The following is a 21939-nucleotide window of genomic DNA, read 5'->3' as shown; positions in this document are numbered from 1 at the left end:
CTTACGAAGTCAGTGAAACAATTCTAGTTTTTCATGAAATAATTATCTTATGACTGCTATTTGCGACAGAGTATATGCACTACAGCAAGTCAGACTTACACCAAATTGGAATTACTAAATAAGTGTCACTTCGGCAATTACATTGTCTATCGATTTGTCGGTTAAAGTAGACAAGGAAATGAAATGGAAAACAGACTGCATTTAAAAAGAAGGTCAGCGATGAGAAAAACTTGAGAGTTGAAATTCTGTGAACCTAATTAGCCGCTCTGTCATGTCCAGCTGCCAGACACTCAAATTCCTTGCAAGATAACTATAGACTTAATAAGTCACACTAAGGTGGCTCTCTGGTTCACTGGAATCAATTCATTAATTTTTGTCGATTTTACCAAAGTGTAGGATGAAAAAATCCTCGAATATACTCGAATGAAGTTCTGCATCAAATATATTAGAAAATAAATAAGGACAGGCTTAGCGTCAGAGTGAGTTATTCTAATTTGAGTATAATTCTCTTTACCCATGAATTTCCCTTTTTTTGTCCTCTCGGCGCTGATATTAAACGAGCATTTGTCACCACAGATTACTGTGAATTGAAATTTCATTTATCGTATTAGCTTCAAATTTGCACACACAGATACTGTTGAACGTCTTTATCTACACAGTTTACCATGGAAATTTCATGCGGTTTCAAAGGGCCGATATGAGAAATTGTTAAAATATTGTACTCGTGCTGGGAACAAGTTCCTTCCTAATACGTTTCTAGTGAATGTGGGGCCTTAAAAAGGCCACAGCAGATACCGTTCCCCATTCTTTTGTAAGGGAAACAGTCCTACGTCTCTAATGACTTCAATGTTGACGTCTCCTGTAAAAGAAAGAAGGTGACAATTCAACGTTTCATCGACGTCGAGATCATTATAGATGGGCATTAACTCATTTCGTAGCCTAAGACGACCTCTTTTGCTCGCTTGTATCTTATCTTTTAACTGACTACGTATTTAAGTTATTTTGAAAGCCCTTCGTAATAGTTGCAAAGTTGTGATGTCTTTAATGAAATATTCTGCACAATTCATGCATTGGAACACGGATCAGTCTAAAAGAAATGTGTAGTTAGTTGCTGGTGAATCTCCCGAGCTGTGTAACCGTGGTCCATGAACTATGAACACTCAGATCTGTTAAGGATAAACAAATGCGGGGTACCTAAGGTTCCATGTACGTGTGGTATTGGAGCTACAAAGAGATGCGTGAATACACGTCTGAAGGAACACGAAAGTATTTGTCTACTAGGAAAAATGGAATAATCGTCCGTAGCAGGGCATGGTCTTCAGTCAGGAAACCGTGAAGTGAAGTTTTCCAGAATCAAAATTTTACCTACAGTAACGAACTATTATCCGCGGCTATAGAGGGTATCCCAGGCGAAATGGTCAATATTCACGGATATGAGAACAAAGATCATTCGGAGCAAGGTACTCTACTAAAGATGGGCTCTAAACTTTATACCTCAACAGCTATGCCCACGTTTTCATCTTTCTTATTGTGAAACAAATCTTGTCCACTGCAACCTCCTTGCTTTCCGTATGGGCCGAAACAAGAACAAAATTTCCAATGAACAAAGGCTCTAAGGTGCATACCTCGAAAGCTCTGACCACTTGTTCATCTTCGCTACTGTAAACACATCTCATCTACAGAACAAGTGGTCATGGCTCTTAAGCTTGACTTTTTAAAGCCCATGTTCCTAGACTTTTTGCTTCGAATGATCGTTTGTGTCATATCCCTGAATATTGACCAACCCTCCTGGGACACCCTTTATAGAAAAGCCATAGAAATGTATGAGAATGGGAACAATTTAAACAGAAAGTAAGAAGCCACGAAACTGAACAATATATGGACAGTAACTATACAGAATCGATAGATAAGCTTTACCTTCGACAGACGACAGTTCCGTAGTTACGATTTGTCTCTGATAAGAATTCAAATGGCTCTAAGCATTATCTGAGGTCATGAGTCCCGTAGAACTTAGAACTACTTAAACCTAACTAACCTACGGACATCACACCTCCATGCACGAGGCAGGATTCTAACCTGCGAGCGTAGCAGCAGCGCGGTTCTGGACTGAAGCGCCTAAACTGCTCGGCCACATCGGCCTCCTCTGGAAAGAATTATTTATGCCTATAACGCCCATTTCTGCGTCATTTCTGTCGCTCTCCGACGTCTGAACCGTCAGTCAACAAGACACCTTGGAGCCAAGAGCATCTCTAAGGATGTCCGACGCAGCTCTAGACGCAACGTTGCACCGAAAAAGTTTTTTGGACCACGACCACATAACCCGGAAGGTTCACCAGCAACTGAGGAGACCTGTCGTGAAAGCCCTCAGTGTATGAAACGTGGAGTTGTCAGAAAAGCGAGGGAGCGTTCACAGTTAAAAATACTGGCGGCGGAAGCGGCGCGGATGCAAAACACCTCTGCTGGCACGCTGCCGCGGAATTCAGTGGCGTTCATTCAGGCGCCGCCCTGAAATACAGCGCGCCGGAGCCCAATTCCAGGTCACAAATTTTTCGGACAGAATGCCGAAGTGGGACACGGCAGTACAGGAAGCGCGTGGCGCGCCTGCCTAATGCCGGAGATCAACGCACGAGGCGCGGTCCCCCACCCTCGCGTCGTCACTCCTTCCTGGCCGCTCGGGGGTTGATGTCATTCACCTGGTGAATAATGTATGTCACGTATCGTAACCTTCTAAAGACTGTATTATTTATTTCATATTTATTATTTGAGTAATGCTGGATGCGCCGCGATGATACAGACTGTTGATAAAAGAAGGCTGGCTAGACAAAGAGCTGGCGGTCATTGGGATGCGGGCCGGGCCCGCGCCGGCGAGAGCGCCAGGAATTCCGAGTGAGCAGTGACCAGCGACCAGCAACCTGTGGGTGGGTGTTTATGGCGCAACCGGTCGCCCACCGAATACAAACGACGCTTGTCACTTTGGCAATAAGATTACTTTCCTGATACTCGGATTTCCAAACGGCTACTCCGCCGTTCGCCTCATTGTTTTCGGCGCGGGTAACTTCCTCAGGCAGCGTACCTGGCGCCCCTTGGCGCCCTCCGTCGTCTTCGCATTGCGGAACCGTGCGAGGACTGATACGCAGGACTCGGGCCTCGCAGGAACAGTGGCGTTATCTCTGTGTGAAACGTTTCTCTCACTGGCTGGACAGGAAGGATCGTCCACTTTATACTTTCATGAACGGCTTCTCTTGTAACCCGCTCAGGCGAAGTGCGTATGTGGAAGGACAACGGTGCATTTTGGGACTAATCGAGGTGCAGGATGCACAGAGCGTATCTACTGCTTTCTGATTCATTTTTCCGGTGAAAGGAAATATGTAAAATGATCTTATGTATTAATTGTAATCGTATTTTATATGGGAAATCTAGCCAATTTTTAAACTCTTTTGGTAGGGAGAATACATCGCTTTATGGTGTTCAGTCCGCAGCTCGTGGTCGTGCGGTAGCGTTCTCGCTTCCCGCACCCGGGTTCGATTCCCGGCGGGGTCAGGGATTTTCTCTGCCTCGTGATGACTGGGTGTTGTGTGATGTCCTTAGGTTAGTTAGGTTTAAGTAGTTCTAAGTTCTAGGGGACTGATGACCATAGATGTTGAGTCCAATAGTGCTCAGAGCCATTTGAACCATTTTTTATACTGTTCAGAGAGCGAGAAACAATTTAGAGTGTGCTCTTGGTAATTGTGGTAGGAGTACTACTGTTAGTATTGAGTATTAGCGAATTACTTAACACTCTTAGTTGCAACATTGGACTTTTTGCAAAAAATGGCTCTGAGCACTATGGGACTTAACATCTGAGGTCATCAGTCCCCTAGAAAGTAGAACTACTTAAACCTAACTAACCTAAGGACATATCACACATTTCATGCCCGAGGCCGGATTCGAACCTGCGACCGTAGCGGTCGCGCGGTTCCAGACTGTAGCGCCTAGAACCGCTCGGCCACTCCGGCAGGCGGACTTTTTGCAGAAGTCGCTATTGTCTATGAGGAATTGTTAACAGACAAAAATTGTAGTCCAGTGTCTAGTATCCTTGCAGAAATATCAGTCCTGTCCAAATAGCTACTAAAGAGAAACGTAATAGTGTACACTCCCCGAAACGTGATAATGAAGGAGCCTTTGCTTACACAATTTATGAGCCTCAACTGAACTAATTCGCAGGAAGAAAGATTAGGGTTTAATGTCCAATAGAAATCATTTAAATGATACAAATACCTGGGGAAAGCAGTACCTAGGTAAATTAAATGGAACAGTGTATAGCCACAACTGTAGGTTAAGCAAATTTCCATGTTCTCTACATCGTTTTTCATATCAGGAATACGACTTTGGAACAAACTTCTTCGAAAAATTAGAGAAATTAAATTTCTTCCAAACTTCAAAAGACAGTTAGTGCCACACCTTCTATTACGAGTGTAACAGCCATTTCTCTGCAGCTCACTCTCGTCAACCCCCCCTCCACAACCACTTTTCCTTCTCTAACTTTAGCAGAGTTCTGTTCTTTCCTAATAGCCACTGTCGCTATTATTTCAATCTTCCCCTCTTTCCTTATCCATTCCGTTCCGTAATATTACACATGTATACAGATGTGCTAAACTAATCTATAACATTCTTAATGCCCTTTCCTGCTATTACCATTACTGTTATTAGGGTATTTATTATTATTATTATTAAGTATCGGTTATTATTATCATTATAATAATAATAATAATTATTATTATTATTCCTGTGAATGTTCTTGTAATATCTTTAGTATGTGTTGTTCCTGGTCAGATGTAAGAGAGGACCTTAAGGTCCTAATCTGGTCACCCTAAACAAGCAATAAGTAAATAAATAACAATAAATATCAATTCAGCTTCTGGTTTAAAGATACTATTGCAATATGGATTTAAGGAAATCTAACAAATAGAAACAAATATTACCATTTTAGAAAAATTTAGGTTCGAATTCTGAATTCATAAAGGTGTAGCAGACAAAGTCAGAGTCAAAAAGCCAAGGTAACGTACCGTACGTTTCACAGGACACCGATGCGAGCACAAGCAGTCCAACTCGGGCATAAGGATCGGAGCGTTGTCAACAACAGCTTGTATTGTATTGTATTGTGTGTTAACCGGGGGCGTAGAAACAACGGACAGGCTCCGCCCCAGCCGCAGCCGCAGTGGTCCACAACCCCATGACGACTACCGCAGTCCACGTCACCTCTCCGCCGTTCCACACCGAACCACTCTTTCAGCGTTATCAACAACAGCTTACTACACCTATACCCACACACATCTCTCTGGTATTTATCTGCAAATAACTACGCTGTGCCGTGTTTCAAAGAGCTCCACCACACTACTGGGTCAGGAAATGAAACATAAAAAAGTTTGTCAATATCAATGAAATTCTCCAACAGCCGTGTAATTAAGATGTTATTTTATTTTATTTTGACGACAACCACTTTCAGAATTCCACTATGCCACCTTCAGGCCCCATATGCATCTCTGGAAATAAACGACAATGCCATACAGTGCCATATGTCCATGGATTTCGTGAATTCAAACAGTTTCACATGTGCTTCATTCGAAGATCTGTTGTCTACAGGGTTGCTTATTTTGAGAGATGCATATGGGGCCTAAAGATGGCATAGTAGAATGCGAAAACTCGTTGTCGTCGAAATAAAATAAAATAACATCTTAGTTACATGGCTGTTGGAGAATCTCACTGATATTGACAATTGCTGGACCAGCTGATCTCCTCTGTCCAATATCGACCAATAGAGAGTAAAAAAGTTTAGTTGCATACTAGGGAGTGAGCACATCTGAGACGATAGCCGGTAAACCTCCGTGTGGGTTCCAACCACTTTAATTTTATTTTCATCGTAATTTTGTGAGATTTGCGTAGGAGGAATCACTTGCTGACTTTTCTAGGAACTACGTTCTCGGAACTTTAACAATAAACTGCACTTCGATGCAGAACGCCACTCTTGCAGCGTCTGCCACTTGGCCGGTCGCTGTGTCCGAGCGGTTCTAGGAGCTTCAGTCAGGAACCGCATTGCTGCTACGGTCACAGGCTAGAATCCTGCCCCGGGCATAGACGTGTGTGATGTCCTTAGGTTAGTTAGGTTTAAGTAGTTTTGTAAGTCTAGGGGACTGATGACCTCAGATGTTAAGTCCCATAGTGCTTAGAGCCAGAGCCGTCTGCCACTGGAGTTGCTTGATCATCTCCGTGATGCTTTCGTGCTTACTAAATGAACCTATAACGAAATGTATTTCTCTTCTTTTGACCGTCTCTATTTACTCTATCAATCCTATCTTGTACGGGTCCCATACTGACAAGCAGCATACAAGTAATGGTCGAACGAAGTGAAACGCCCCAGAGATGCAGCACTTGTCGAAATGTAGCAGCTCTACAAAATATTTGTTAGCAATCCCATGACTACAAGTAGAGATGGGCTGCATTTTTTGTTTTCCAGCTCCTTTAGCGGCATGTTACGGTACTATAGCGCGGGAATTTCAGTGTTACCAAACTCAATTACGCAACTACTTTTTCGCGATGGCAATTAAAGGTTTATGACTACCACTTGTAAGTCGCTACCCGTAGCTCCGGCCGACGCATTTCCTGGGTAGCTTCAGTCGTGGCTTCGGCCAGTACGCGCTGCAGCGGCCACCGGGCCTTCCCGCGACGCCTGCGCGGCCGGAATGCGGGCAAGAAGCGCCGCCTTATGGACCGGAACCGTGATCTGCGGCCTGCCTTACAAGAATTAGCGCCCGCGCCCACAGCGCCGGCACAAAATGTCGCACACACCGCTGCACACTCGCCTCTGCGGAATCGTGTAGCGGCGAGTCCCCGCCGAGTAAATGTAGTCTTTATGCATCAATTCGAACGATTTTTGTTAACCTTCCGAATCGCGCGAACACCTGGTTCCAGTCCACGTCACAAAAAGAATACGCGAAGACTCCTCTGTTTCCGCCTACAATTCCATCTCTGAACTTTTTGCTCGTAGCACCTCGAGAACACAACAATTGCTATATTCCTCATGCGGCCGTGGTCTTAGAAAAGAAGTGCGCAGGCTACAGCCTATAAGAATCCCGTTATGTACCAGGTGCCTAAATCGAATTACCGGACTGACGACGTTCCCAAGTTCAGATCAGGGTTGTATTCACCAAATGTACTTGGCGTGAAACGTCACTATGTAGCTGGACGAGAGCCCCCCACCATCTAAACCAGCGGTTGTTATCAGGTGACTTGCTCACACATCGCAAGGTGTACGGCCCCGTCATAGTACCAGATAAGTTTAGGCAACAGCTAAACATAAATACTTGCTAATATAGATTAGTAACAACTTACAATAAATTACATAAAGAATTATTACGCTAATTAACTTTTGTCTGAATATGATGCTTGGCAGTAGTTTGAAGTTCAATGCATTGAAATCTCCTTAACTCTTGTCTAGTACTGAATGCAGAGAGCGATGACTAATATAACAAGTAGGATGTCCAGTGGGACTCTTCTGGGCAGCGACTGGACACCAACCCTAACGCTGTGCCGGCTGCTGTGGCCGAGCACTTCTAGGCACTTCAGTCCGGCACTGCGCTGCTGCTACGATCGCAGGTTCGAATCCTGCCTCGGGCATGGATGTGTGTGCTGTCCTTAGGTTAGTAGTTCTCAGTTTAGGGGAGTGATGATCTCAGATGTTTAGTCCCATTATGCTTAGAGCCATTTGAATTTGAACCTAACGCTGTCTTGAGGCATAATGTTGATATTGCCGAGTAAACTGATGATGCACACCGTCTCAGTGGATCCTTGAGTCCGCTTATATCCGATGGTTGTTCACTTGGGAACTATTTGAGTGCTCTAAAACGAAGCATAACATAAATACACGCACCCAGGTAGACCACGTGTTCCCTGGTTTCCGGAAGGCATTCGACACAGTTCCGCACGGTCACCTAGTTATCAAAATACGAGCGTATGGAATATCATATCATTGGATTCCAGAGCTTCAAGAAAACAGAACACATCATGTCATTTTGAATGGAAAGAAATCTTCAGACGTAAGGCATTTTTGTGCGTGCCCCAGGGAAGCGTTATAGGACCATTACTTTTCACATTCTACATGAATTACCTAGAAGATAACGTCCGAAGTTCCATGAAGCTTTTCGAGGATAACGCTGCTGTATACAGAGAAGTCGCGACGCTCTAAAATTGTAGAGAAAGGCAGGAAGACCTGCAGATAATCGACTCTTGGTGCAGGGAATGGCAACAGACCTTCAACATAACAAATGTTATTGCAGACACTTAAACAGAAAGACTCTTTATTGTATGATTAAAGTATTGCAGAACAGTTGCTGGAAACAGTTACTTCTTCAACATATCTAGCAGTATGCGTACGGAGCTGTTTGAAGTGGAACGACAACATAAAGTTAATCGCGAGTAAGGTAGATAAAAGACTGGGATTCATTCGAAGAATCCCCAGGAAATTTAGTCTACCGAAAAAGGAAGTAGCTTACAAAATACTCCTTAGGCAAAACTTGAATATTTTTCGTCAGTATGGAATCCGTACCAGGTACGACTGATAAATGAAATAGAGGAGATCCAAAGAAGAGCAGCACGTTTTTTTTACAGGTTCATTTAGCAAGCGGGTTTGCTGTTAAAGTTCCGATAAAGTATTTACCGCAAAAGTCAAAAAACATTGCTTTCTACTACGTATATATCGCGAAAGGACGATGAAGATGCAATAAGAGAGATTCGAGCCCCCGCGGAGGCTTATCAGCAGTCGTTCTTCCCCATAACCGTACGGGACTGGAACAGGAAAATGGGAAAGTGACACTGGTAAACGAAGTCCCTCCGCCACACATCGTAAGGTAGCTTGCGGAGTATAGACGTAGTTGTAGAATCCGTATTGTGTGCGCCGCATACGGCGTCTGACCATAAATACACTATGTAATAAAAAGTATCCGGGCACCTGCTGAAAATGACTTATAAGTTTCTGGCGCCCTCCATCGGTAATGCTGGAATTAAATATGGTTCTGGCCCACCCTTAGCATTTATGACAGCTTCCTATCTCTCAGGCATGCGTTCAATCAGGTGCTGGAAGGTTTCTTGAGAAAAGGCATCCCATTCTTTACGAAGTGCTAAACTGAGGAGAGGTATCGATGTCAGTCTGCGAGGCCTGGCACGAAGTCGCGTTTCAAAACATCCTAAAGGTGTTCTATACGATTCAGGTCAGGACTCTGTGCAGGCCAGTCCATTACAGGGATGTTATTGTCATGTAACCACTCCGCCAGGCCGTGCATTATGAACAGGTGCTCGATAGTGTTGAAAGATGCAATCGCCATCTCCGAATTGCTCTTCAACAGTGGGAAGCAATAATACGCTGAAAACATCAATGTAGGCCTGTGCTGTTATCGTACACGCAAAACAACAAGGGATGCAAGCCCCCTCCATGAAAAACACGACCACACCATAACACCACCGCCTCCGAATTTTACTGTTGTTGCTACACACGCTGGGAGATGACCTTCACCGGGTATTCGCCATAGCCACACTCTGCCATTGGGTCGCCACGTTGAGTACCTTGATTCCTCGGTCCACACAACGTTTCTCCACTGTTCAGTCGCCCAATGTTTACGCTCCTTACACCAAGCCAGGCGTAGTTTGCCATTTACCGGCGTGATGTGTGGCTTATGAGCAGTCGCTCGACCGTGAAATCCAAGTTTTTTCACATCTCGCCTAATTGTCATAGTACCTACAGTGGCTCCTGATGCAGTTGGAAAATCGTGTGTGATGGTCTGGATAGATGTCTGCCTATTACACATTACGTTCCTCTTCGACTGTCGGGGGCCTCTGTTAGTCAACAGACGAGGTCGGCCTGTACACGTTTGTGCTGTACGTGTCCCTTCACGTTTCCACTTCACTATCACATCGGCAGCAGTGGACCTGGGAATGTTTAGGAGTGCGAAAATCAGTGGATACTTTTGGTACCACTAACATTTCCATCTTTTCGTGTTTCGTTTGCAGAGTTGTAAAACTACCGTAGGCAACAGTAGAATATCGTAAGTAAGCGTAGACTGCGGTAGTTTTTTAGTACCTTTAGTACGTTAAGATCGAAACCGCATTATCTGTATGTTGGGTGTGTTGCATACCTATCGGGCGTTACCTTATTTCAATGGCTTTGTTTGTGTACACGATCAGGTCTTACTAGATCCATCTAGAAACCAGAAGCGATGGACTGTCTAGACTCTGAGGGAGGTTATGTAAAGGGCCACGTAAGCTACGGAACATTTTTGTTCTACATAGTTATCTTCCTGTCTGTTACTTAAATATAAACAGCATTCATAGCAAAATTGAAATTGTCAATGTTTAATTCAGGTTTCGTTAGAAAATTATTGATTTGTATCGTGAAGCAGAGTGATGTTGTAGTAAGAATAAAAAAATACAGTTTTATCTTATAGCACTATGAAACGCAGTTTCATCAAAAAAGATAAAATTAAAAAAATGCAAAACAAAAATATATGAAACATCGCTCCAGTACTTTATCGAGCTTGTGTAAAACAAGTCTCTGTTATTCACAAACAACTTTCGCTCTTATCAGTAATAACAGCAAACTCTTGCATTTCATCATTATGAAGAACGTTCTATTGAGTACAAAATATCAACAATAATTACATATTTTTATTTTTGTGAATGTAAACTGTACTTGCGTCAAAAGAAATTGCTTTGTTAACATAAAAGCGCATAAGTTACGTGAGCAGCTAACTTTATCACCTATAAAATGTAATCTGTATTTTGTGAGGCTATGAAATACACAATGAACTTACGCTGAACGATGAGCGATTGGAATTATGTGCAAAACAAATAAACAAACAAAACGAAGCGAAGTCGTGGCTCTCAGTTCCCCACAACACATTCATTTATTCTTATTTCCCTGCACCTACCAAGGCTACCAATACTATCAGTATTCACTGCGCCATTTATGTACTGTAGGTTACTAAAATTAGCTAAACGAAGTTTTGATAGAGCGCAATTCTATTCATTTGTGATCAGTACGTGGGAACAGGCTTTGCGTCACACATTCGCCACTAGCAGGCATAGAGCGAAAGTTATAAAGGAGTACAGAAAGAGTCGGCGTGGAGAAAAGAAGCCCATAGCAGGCGAAGCGACAATTAGGGTGGTGCTGGCCGGCGATTCTGCCCCGCTGGGTATCGCGGGGCTGATAACTCTGCCGGCGTCATTGTGACACGTGTGCCGACTGCCATTATTCGATTCGAGCGGCGGGCAGCGTCCGCCTCCGCGTGCGAGCCTGGAATTGCGGATCGCCGGCCGCCAGCGAGCTTCAGCCACGGCCGTTGCCCCGCCCATTCACCTCTCCATGACATGCGTTCTTCTCCCGTGCCACGAAAAAGCCACTCCACTGCTACTTAAAGCGTCGCCCACGGCCTTTTTGGTATGGTTCCTGCCTATAGCTCTCACCTCAAATCCTTTCCGTATTACTCCCCCCTTCCCGTCTCTCTCTCCCTCCCTCCCTCCCCCCCCCCCCCCTCTCTCTCTCTCTCTCTCTCTCTCTCTCTCTCTCTCTTCTCTCTCTCTCTCTTTCGCTCGCTTTATGTGTCTGTCTGTCTGTCTATCTATCTATCTATCTATCTACCTACCTACCTGCCTTGCCTACCGTAATTAGCTTGGACTCTACCAAAATTTCGGTTCTGTAGTTTTGGTACAATACATGTATGATGTAGTAAATGGTAGGGTTAACGGGAGTACTCGTAGCATTGGTGCGGAAACAAACGTAAATGAATATCTGAGAGAGAGATTGGGAGCCGACGACTTGTCTTTGTTTTTTTTTATTTGTTTGTTTTGCACATAATTACAAGCTCACATCGTTCAGTGTTAATCAACTACGTACTTCTTCAACATCCTTATAATATAAACGTAAGCTCGACGAAGTACTGGTGCGATGTTTTTTATGGTGCTATATGATAAAATTGTACTAGTTTTGTTTTTACTACAACATCCCTCTGTTCCAAATTACAAGTCAATTTTGATACGAATCCTATTCTGATGGGTCGCAAAATGGAAACCACTGTGAAATCAAAAATGTTTTATTTGCAACAGTGAGCTACAACTTCCAGCTACTTCTATGCATAGCCGCCGCCGCATGGATATTTGTCGTACCCTTGTACCAACTTTTCAGTATCCTCGTCATAAAACGAAGCCACTTGTGCTTCCTGACAATTCTCTGTGCTAGTCTACAGCTCGTTGTCTGTGCCAGAACGTTATCTTCATAGCTAGCGGTTCATGTGAGCAGAGATGAAACGAATGACATTTGTGCTATGTGGACTGGAGGACACCAGGTGAAATATCACACCAGGCCGACATACTGGCGGGAGACACTACTGTTCTAAGCATCTATACGTGCTCACTGCGCGCACAGAACTGAAAATAGCGATGTGACGCGATCGACGGACATACTAGAGACACTGCCCAACAATATCTGTGCAAAGCTTCATCGGATTGACAGTGTTGTTTCCATTTCGCACCCAATAGGATCTTACTTTCCGAATATTACTGGTATAAATACTGCTTATTTTTAAGTAACAGGTAGGTGTATAAAACTGTTCCATATCTTACGCGGGCCTTTATATATCCTCACTCAGTTTCTAGACAGTTCATCGATTCCAGTTTTTAAAGGAATCTAGGAAGACACTGATCGTATACATAAAGAAAGCGATCGTTATCAGGTAACGCCGATAGATATGCAACACATCTAACATAAATGTAATGCTGGTGTCATCTTAACTAAGTCTACTAAAGAAACTACAGTAGTCCTCACTTACTTATAACAGTTTACGGTAGCCTAAAGAAGTTTTACAACTCTGACTGTGGCGCACACGCAACTTTACTCTCATTCCTTTTGTTTGGCTTCTTCAACAGCTACAAAGGAAAGACAGCTAAAGGCTAAAACACCTGGAAGAGAGTTAAGGCGATTTCTATATGGAAACGATATTGGGACATCTCTTAACTTTATTGAAGCTTCCATACAATACGGCAGATATTCTTACGAACTTTCCATACAAGGGGTAATCATAAAGTTTTAATTATCACCTCTAAAAAATCAAATTTTGTTGATATTTCGTTTGTCTGCATTTATGGCACACACTGAAACACCTGCGCCACAATACCGTAGCACGCCGGAAGTGGTCTATGCCATTTTCCTCTAGCGGTGGGCTACAATGTATATCACCACTACAGGCAAACAATATATTAATTAAGTAACTATCTTTTCGAAGTGATAATTAAAAGCAGTGTTCTATATGATTATTCGTGACGTATAACACTCGGCAGCACCGGCGAAAAGAGAGAGAAGGAAACGTAGTTCTCACTATTGTCTGTATGAGGTGGTAGAAGATTGTATTGGGAAGGGAGAAGCTGATGTTAATTGTCATTTCCTTACTGCATTTGGGCAGACCTCGGAAGCTCCAACGGCCGGCCGCTGTGGCCGAGCGGCTCTAGGCGCTTCAGCCTGGAACCGCACGACTGCTGCGGTCGCAGGTTCGAATCCTGCCTCGGGCATGGATGTGTGTGATGTCCTTAGGTTAGTTAGGTTGAAGTAGTTCTAAGTTCTAGGGGACTGATGACCTCAGATGTTAAGTCCCATAGTGCTCAGAGCCATTTGAACCATTTTTGAACTCCTAACGGTACCGACCGACCGCCGTGTCACCATCAGTCGATAGGCGTTACTGAACTTGAAAACAGAGAGGCATGTGGTCAGCACACCACTCTCCTGGCCGTTGTCAGCTTTCGTGACAGGAGCCGCTTCTTCTAAATGAAGTAGCTCCTCAGTTGGCCTCACAAGGGCTGGGTGGGCCCCGCTTGCCAACATTGCTCGGCAGATCCGAACGGTTTACCCATCCAACTAGTAGCCAAGCCCGACAGCGCTTAACTTCGGCGATCTGACTGGAATCGGTGTTACCACTGCGGCAAGATCGTTGGCTGTATCATTTTCCCAGAAGCGTGGTTAAACGACATTGACTCAGTATTATAAGATCCTTGCCAAGAAGTAATATTTTTTACCATAAGATGAAACTGATCTGGTAATATGTTTACAGAGCTCTTAAGACGGAGCATCGAAACCTTACGGCCCTTATTTTCAAGTAGCAATCACATAGTCCATAGCTTAGTATTTTTTATACCTATACCCATGCTACTGGCGGAAACGGTTCATGTCAACGCATTAGATCATACGACTTTCTTTAACTCGTCAGCGACCAGTTTTTTCCTTCGTAGACTATCTTTTACTTCGTAGAAACATAGGGATTGAGTTCAGTGATCTGAAAGCCAGTTCGGCACAGAAGGGCATGTTTGACATGAGTGATGCTATGACAAGTTGTTCTGAGTATATTACTGTAAAAATTTTTGAGTGTCTGTTGTTAAATAACTCTCCAATTAAAAACTCGCCACTACTTTCTGAGATGGGGTTAGAACTATAATATTAGATACAAACAGCAGTTCGTGTTTGTTGGTTACGGCAACAGTTTAATGGAAATACAATGAAATCATAAGCACGCTGATGCAGCGGATGGAAGCTGTTGTTTTCCTGTTCCGGCAAGCAGTGACTGTGCATTGTCTGCACTCCGCCTGCCGCTCACAAAAACAGCCGACCCTTGGTTTTGTCGCTCCGTGGCAGCACCTTCCTACGGAACACTCGTAATCCTTCCCAAGCGCTGTCTTACGCATCTGCTTCAAAGATCGTTTAATTAATCCAGTTTATATACATGATCCGTTATTACAAACACTTGCAACACAAATAATAACAAAACTAGACAGCCTTGCTACTCCAGTAGTCTCTTGTACGTATAGGTCCACAGCCGCTGTGAATCACGTGAGCCATTTTCCTGCGTAGGCTTCTTTATTTTGAAACAACCACTTTACTTCACATTAAACGATTACCAAATTCGCCACTTTAGGCATTATCAAGCTACAACACTGTAAAGCAATTTTTTACACATGTATTCCACATTTCCGCGTGGAGGAAACAAAATCTGATATTTTTTGTATGATGTAGTTTCATAATGCCCAAGGGGGCGAAATTAGCTAATTGATAAATAATGAATAAAGTGGTTTGACTTCCCTTAAGATTTCTGCTTACTGGCAGTGAGATAAACGCCAAGCTTTTAACATATAGAAAGCTCTACATGTAGTCTCATATCATCTTCTTTTATAATCAAAGTATACGCACATCCAAAGAATGTTCAGGCGTGCCACTAAACTGTCAGTTTTATTGACGGAGGAGAATCTGCTATGTCAGTGTGAGTGCAGAACAGTGTTTAGAAGAGAATGCAGTACCAAACGTACCCTTAATAAATTCTAAGCGATTTCTGGTTAACGCAGTATGCAATAAGGTGCAAAACTTAAGGATGGCAGTAACTTCAGCGTGATGTGTCGCTGCCAAGTAACGTAACTCGAAGAGACTTGGACCATACTTAGAAATAACCGCTACAGTACAGTAAAAATGTAACTGAAACAAGTACACAGTGAGACGAACAGGAATGGTACATTCATGCAAAGACAGTGATTGCACTGAAGTCACCGATATTTATGACGGTCCCTTATACAGACAGGTCCAAAAAACTGTCTCCACTGTTTAAAAGTCCGTAACTGCCAAATTGATTGACGGAGTTGCCTCATCTTTGGTAGTGTAATAGTTTGTAGTTCCGGCAATCGCCACACTAGCGTTGTACTGCGTGTTTTTTTTTTTTTTTTTTTTTTTTTTTTTTTTTTTTTTTTTTGTCAGATGACAGTCGCCAGATAATCAGTGTTTTGCTCTTAGTTGCACCTAGTTACTCGAGAAAAACATGGCTGGCGCAAGGCTTACATTCTATGAAAGAAAGTCAGTTTTGAAGTGGTTTTTTTAGTACGAAAACATTAATGAGGTTCAACGGCAATGGCGAAATGAGTATCAATCAGAGCCACCGACACGTTTAACGATTCGTCGCATTCGAGACAAATTTGAAGCCAAAGGCTGTGTTAAAGATGTACACAAACAACGATCTGAACGACCTGTAACAGTAACAAGCCCAGCTAACTCCCGTCGTGTGTTACAACAACTCACTCGCTCACCACAGAACTCTGTGAGACAGTGTGCCCGTGAAACTGGAGCGAGTCGCTCAAGTGTTCAGCGAATTTTGAAGACAGCAAAATGGAAGTGCTACATCCCTCGTAGAATGGAGTACTGCGAGTGGTTTACTAATGTGGTGCGCAACGATGAAGAGTTTGCAGAGATAGTTGTGTGGTCTGATGAGGCACAGTTAAAACTCAATGGTACAGTAAATCGCCACAACTGCATCTACTGGGCCGCCGAAAATCCGAACGTCCATGTAGACAAAGCCGCGAATTTGCCGGGAGTAAATGTGTGATGTGGGTTGTCTTACCGGGGCTTGATTGGGCCATTCTTCTTTGACGGCGCAGTTACCAGTGGGGTGTACCTTCAGAATCTTCAGACATCCATTTTACCTGTCATCCGAGACTCGCATGGAGACGGAAGCGTTTACTTTCAACAAGATGGTGCCCCAGCCCACTACCAAAATCGTGTTAGGGCGTATCTCGACAAAAATCTACCAGGAAGATGGATAGGCCGTAGAGGTGCTGTGGAGTATCCACCACGTTCCCCAGACGTAACTCCTCTGGACTTTTACTTGTGGGAAACATTAAAGGACGTCGTTTATCGACAAAAGCCACGCACATTGGATGAACTTCGAGAGTCCATCGTACATTGAAGTGCAAATATCCAACTGAACACGTTGCAGTCAGTAGTTCGTGCTGCAGTTCGGCGGCATCATTTGTGTGTGGATGTTAATGGTGACCATTTCGAACACGTACAGTGATATCTTTAAGTTGGGCTTTCAGCTACACTTTCACCAAAAATGAGACAACTCCGTCAATTAGTTTGCAAGTTATGGACTTTTAAACAGTGGATACATTTGTTGGACCCCTCTGTACTTTAGAAAAGGCAGGAAAAGATTCTTAATAGATTGTGTGATCACCACGGACTACAGTACATGCTCTGCAACGTGCTTCCGCGCTGGCCACGAGTTCTTGTGGTACGACGTCCCATTCTTCCACCAACGCGGATGACAACTACTGGAAGGTCGTTTGTGGATGTGAAAGTGTTGAAGCATCCCATACATGCTCGACGGAAATTGGCAGGCCAGTCTATTCGTCGAATATTCCCTCCTTCCGAGAGCTCCTCCAGCTGCGCAGTTCGATGTGGTCGCGTATCGTCTTTCATACAAATGAAATCAGGAAATTTGTGGTAAGTTCCTATGGGACCAAACTGCTGAGGTCTTCGGTCCCTAGGCTTAGACACTACTTAATCTAATTTAAACTAACTTACGCTAAGGACAACACACACACACACACACACACTCATGCCAGAGGGATGAGTCGGACCTCCGACGGGAGGAGCCGCGCGGACCGTAGCAGGGTGCCTCAGACCGCGGCTACCCCGCGCGGCCATAAAAATGAAGTTCGGGCCGAATGCACCCCTGAAAAGACGCACTTGTTGACGGAGTACAGTGTCATAATAACCTTGACCGGTGAGTATACCACTTCCAAAGAATTAAAGGTCAGTATGGCTACGCAACATTATGTCTCACCACACCACAACACCTGTGCTATGAAGACAACAATATTCGACTTTTCTTCTCACATGGCGAGAGGTGGGAATACGTAACTTTGTCGAATAGGATCGTTTTGGTGGTCCAGATTTTATCGTGTGCTGAGGGATAATGTTGCATGGGCATACTGATCTCCAAATCTTATAACACGGTATTTTCACCAGTAACCGTTATCGTGACACTGTACCCCTTCTTATATGTGTCTTTTCAGGGGTGCATTAGGATCTGATTTCATTTTTATGGATGACTGCGCGATCGCATAGAACACCGCAGGTGGAGAAGTTCTTGGAACTAGAGAATATTTGGGGAAGGGACTAGGCTGCCCGTCTCCCTCCCCCCCCCCCCTCCAACCTCACCCCCCCTCCCCACGTAAATCCCAAACAGCACGCACCAACGACCATTGAACAGTTGTGTCACCCCCATTGCTGGAGGAATGGAACGCCCTACCGCAAGAACTCCTTACCAACCGTGTTGCTAGCACGGGATCACGTTGCAGAGTATGCAGTGCCATTCATGGGAATCACATACCTAATTAAGAACCATAACCCGCCTTTTGTAATGTCCAAGGATCATCATAAATTGTGATGACTTCATTGTCCTTTAATAAAAGTGTCATTTCCGTTCGTTCACTGCGTATTTTTTTCAGTTACCTTCTGTACTATACCGTAGCAGATGTTTCCGTGATAGGTCCAAGTTCCATCGAGCTATGTTACATGGCAGTGACACGTCACGTGAAAGTTACAGTCGTCCTTAAGTTTTACATTCCAGTCTAACAGAAGCTTTGTAATGTTGATCGCCGATTATGATGAGGCTGTTTTCAGAAAGTGGTACCCCAATAAAATAACTATCATATACAACAACTGTTAAGCAAAGCAAAAATATCCGTTCTTGGGTCTTTGATTGGCAACTATCTTAAAATAAGGACTTACTGTGTAACGCTCATAAGTAGCCGAGAATCCGAAGTATCGTTGGAGCACTTAGTTTGAAAATATCACTCTAATTCAGTCACTGACAAATAAGTTTTCAGGGCCACCCAGTGTAGTGTATGTCCAAAAGACCTCGTTGGGAAGGCAGAGAACGGTGTCATCATCACCACGAGAGTTCTAAAACTGTTTATGAAGGCAACTGCTTTTAAGACAATCGTGAGGAGCATCATAGACGTGTGCTCGACATTCTGCGATGGAAGTTTACTTGAGAGGAGAGGAGTTCAAACCTCTTTTCGGCCGTCCAAATTGAGGTTTCCTTTGGTTCTCCTAAACAATAGCCTTTTCTAGCTGACCTGTGCTTCGCGCCTAATTACCTCGATGTCGTGGTGTCTCTAAGCTCTAACCTGCCACCGTACCTTTCTCTTTCTCGAACGAATGGAGTCAGATCACAGACTTTTACCGAGCACTGCTTTACGATGGGATCAGATAATACAAAATGGAACGTCGATTAAAATATTTCTCCTTAATTAAGATTTATTTCTGAGCAACGCCAGCTTCCATTTGTGTCATTTCTTTTGGTTAACACTTCTGGCCTGAGAGATCCTCATGATGTATAAAATTATTCTCTGACGTTTCTTCGCCGTCGGCGGGAGACGAAACGTCAGAGCATAAATTTATGTATCACTAAGACATCTCAGCCTGGAATTATCATGCTAGTCAAAATGAACCGTGGGGCATGGTGTTTAACAATTTTTGAGGTAAGATTTCTCCACAGTATTTAGGCAAAAGAAAATGAAAAAAAAAACAGATTGAAAGTCATATTTGATTTCTATGTGTCACTTAGCTCATTGGAGGATGTTCTTTCAGAATCTGAGTATACGTTTCACTTGCTAGGTGCCCCTCAGATACAGAAATTAAAAACTATTTATTCTATCGGTGGTAATATTGACAGAGCAATCTGAGCTGTTGTGGTACTCAGTGATCCGTATTATAATTACATGAAAATATGACATTCGCTGTAAACATTCCACTGGAGCTTCTCAGTTTCGGTCTAGCTCTATAGGAGCGTAAGTTAATCTTCAGAAGCAAATTGGCGGTACATTGTGATGAATACACTACTCGAGTTACCTGACGTGAGTAGATAACTTTGTGTCTGTGTATCTTGTAGACTGATGGCTGTCTTTTGTTGGCAGTGGCGACGCAGATGAGCTTGAGTAGCAGCTCGGCGTACAAGGGGCTGGACCGAGCCTTCTGCGTGCGGATGAAGTCCACGCTAACGAAGCGGGGCTGCCACTTCAAGTCTTCGGGATACCGGGTGAGTACACTCCAGCAGACCTTGCAGTCAAGTTCCTATGTGCGTAAATAAATTACTTTCTAAGTTTCGTAAATCGTGACTCTCCAATGAAATAGATGTCGTTAAAATGCTAAACTATATAACTACAGTCCGAGAAATGGTTTCACACTTTTGGCCGGAGGATCACTCCAGTACTCAGACTGTACTTTCAGATGGTCTTGGGCACAAAACCTACAAATCAGTGTTTATCTCCTCCGTCCCAGATTGGATTTTGTCAGGTAAAGACTTACTTACCTTGACAAGAACCTTCATCACTCTTTTTTGTTCAATTAATAGAAAATGAAAAATAAGATTTACATATTTTCGATCATTATGTGTTCCAAAAATCATATTCTATAATATATATATTTCGTATTTATTAGTTCTAAGGCACTTTGAAAGTAAAATTATCTTCTCTGTTTTTAAGTTATGTATCCTATTTACGCTGCTCCTGAGAATTTGTGGTTTGCTTTTACTAGCAGCTAGTGCCAACTTTCTAGAATATTATCTATTAATTCGGATATTTATTCCAACTCTGCTTTCTATTGCAAAACGGCGGCCTTATTTCGGTATCTTGTTTATTACTGTACTCATTTCATGAAATTCTATTGCTACGATAATCCTCGTTTTCGTTTTCTTGGATTGCTTAATGTATTTGTTAAATAGGAGAACTATAAAGCATCTTTCATGACCATTCTTTTTTAGGGTGCGCTTGGCTTCGTTAGTTTTCCATTTATTTTGCTGCTTTTCGGTATCTCTTATCTACATAAGAAGACTATTTGTATATCCCGGCCACGCATATCCCAGCATTTCAAGTATTTAATTTCTGCATAAATTGTTGTAAGCAGTCCCTGCAACCAAAAGATCCTAAATTTACGACGAAGTGTTCTCGTATATCAGCCGAGTCAAGGCTTCGTTCTGGGGCAACGTTTCGACAAGTTTTCTATTACTCAAATTCAAGCAAAGATGCCTGCATTCCTATATAGTTCCTAAATTTTCTCCTCACTTTCGTCGGTTTTCCCAGATTTAGTTCCCAAGAAACTAAGTTCGTGTTCATATTTTACGGTCTTAACTGTTTCTTATTCTCCGTTAAGACGCCACAATTAACAACCTACCTTCACACAACAAGGTGAAAAATGTTTACAATATGTCAGATCAGTCAGGTGGGAAATAAATGAATAGAATACGCACTGATCTGTACCTAAATCAAATTTCTGATAGTGCCACGGAAGGAACGGTGAATGGTGACTAAACTGGAAACACAGTGGTTGTTCTAATATTTCAACTGAAAAGAGATTTATGAGATATCTCAGGAAAGTAATAATTATATACATTCTTTCAGGTACTGAATATGAGTTGTTCCTTTAGTTGTAAGGTAGTTTTCCTGCAAAAGCTTTAATGTTGCTTTCCCCAGAGGATCACGAGTGGAGAAAGATTTTGACCGTCACAGTAGTACCACATTCCACATCTTTATTCAGAGACGAATAAATTGCCTCCCTCCTTTCTTAGCTCTCTCACAACACTGCAACACATTTTCGTTTGTAATTACTTGTATCAGTCTTATTATCTGGAAATACTCGTTGTTTGCTGCTTCAGTTTTTCGAACCGTCACTTGGGTGTCGTCGCCTTTCCTTGTTCTAGGGCGAGGGTCGCCCCCTCTGTACACAGCGCGTTTATTTTTACAGTGCAACAAATTATCACCTGCAATCTGTGGAAAGAATCCGCACGTTTTCGCGACCGTCACAGTAATCGCAATGGCAGTAAAAATAATAATTGCAACAGAGTTAGTCGTCCGCTTCCCCCAAGCAGGCTCTCCCCTCATCCGCGCCGGTCAAATGAGAAGATTATTAAAGGCCATCCTGCGATATGAACCCCGCCGGCAAATTATCTTCTGCTGTACATTGCCGAGATAGCTTCCGGGATAACGAAGTAAGTGGAACAAACGGCCTCATATAAACCTTAGCGCCAGCGATAAAACTGTAATTGCTCA

At 43.2% G+C, this 21939-nt stretch overlaps 1 protein-coding gene across 1 annotated transcript in view; it reads left to right on the top strand.

Moving 5' to 3' along the window:
- The window catches only part of LOC126298915 (protein trachealess), a 1138333-nt gene that overhangs the window by 1041384 nt on the left and 75010 nt on the right, over positions 1–21939 (top strand). Inside the window, exon 8 of the mRNA XM_049990456.1 lies at positions 19810–19931. Coding sequence (XP_049846413.1) covers positions 19810–19931 — 122 coding nt within the window. The remainder of the gene's footprint in view (positions 1–19809; positions 19932–21939) is intronic.

This window comes from Schistocerca gregaria, chromosome X, assembly GCF_023897955.1.
Source record: "Schistocerca gregaria isolate iqSchGreg1 chromosome X, iqSchGreg1.2, whole genome shotgun sequence".
NCBI lineage: Eukaryota > Metazoa > Arthropoda > Insecta > Orthoptera > Acrididae > Schistocerca > Schistocerca gregaria.
This window is presented reverse-complemented; position numbering and strand designations above follow the sequence as displayed.